The sequence below is a fragment of the Bison bison genome, unplaced genomic scaffold, assembly GCF_000754665.1.
Source record: "Bison bison bison isolate TAMUID 2011002044 unplaced genomic scaffold, Bison_UMD1.0 scf7180017854941, whole genome shotgun sequence".
Lineage (NCBI taxonomy): Eukaryota > Metazoa > Chordata > Mammalia > Artiodactyla > Bovidae > Bison > Bison bison.
Genome location: NW_011485514.1, coordinates 8,854 through 9,680, shown reverse-complemented (window position 1 = coordinate 9,680; position 827 = coordinate 8,854). Strand labels below are relative to the sequence as shown.

General features: G+C 38.9%; 1 protein-coding gene across 1 annotated transcript in view; it reads right to left on the bottom strand.

Moving 5' to 3' along the window:
* Nucleotides 1-797, bottom strand: part of LOC105001443 (V-set and immunoglobulin domain-containing protein 4-like) — a 6,642-nt gene extending 5,845 nt beyond the window's left edge. The window contains exon 1 of the mRNA XM_010857709.1: nt 560-797. Coding sequence (XP_010856011.1) covers nt 560-596 — 37 coding nt within the window. The 5' untranslated portion in view covers nt 597-797. The remainder of the gene's footprint in view (nt 1-559) is intronic.
* Between the last annotated feature and the right edge of the window lie 30 nt (nt 798-827).

Sequence of the window (827 nt, the reverse complement as noted above, 5' to 3'; positions counted from 1 at the left end):
TCATTGTTTTAATAATCAATGTATTCAAACCACTGCATACCAGCTATTAGCTCCAGGTGAAAACCCAAAGAACTTATATTTGGGGTTTGCATCTCTGAGACTTTGACTTAGGGATCCTTTAAACTTTGAAGGAATCAGAAATCAGCTACAAGCTGCTTGGTGACCTCTGAAGAATAACTCAAGTAATGAAGCCTTGCCACTACCCTTACCTGGTCCAATGCCTGTCTCCCTGGGAGAGATGGCTGAAATCATAGTCCAATTCCAATTCTTACATAGAATGTTTAGGAAGTACATTATCATGCCAAAAGAGAAATAAGAACAAAGATATCACTACCCTTAAACCCATTCTGACTTTGAACATCCCTGTATCTGTATCTTTCCCTATCCTTTCTCCATTCTATCCATCTCATCTGTCTCTAGGACCTTTGATCATAGCCTGGAACATAGGAGGTAACAGTTTGCAGAGTAGAATGGCATAGAATAGTGTGTATAGTGGAAACTTTTTGTTGCAAAGTTAAGAGCCAAAAAGGAAGAATAGAAGTGTTAACATTTCCCTTACCTGGTCCAGCACTTGTCTTTCCAATATCACCATCCATTTCAGTTATTCTGCCCCAGGATATATTCACTGTGTATGTTGCTATAACAACAGGATTATTAGGGTCAGAGATCTCTCTTCCAGATAGGAAATTTCAAGATGGAGGGTGGCTACAAAGATTGCAGTTCTTCTATGGGTATCTGTGCTAAGATTTCCAGAATTCCTGGCCATGTCATTGACCACTATTATTGGGTTAGCCAAAAAGTTCATTTGGGTTTTTCCATAATATCTT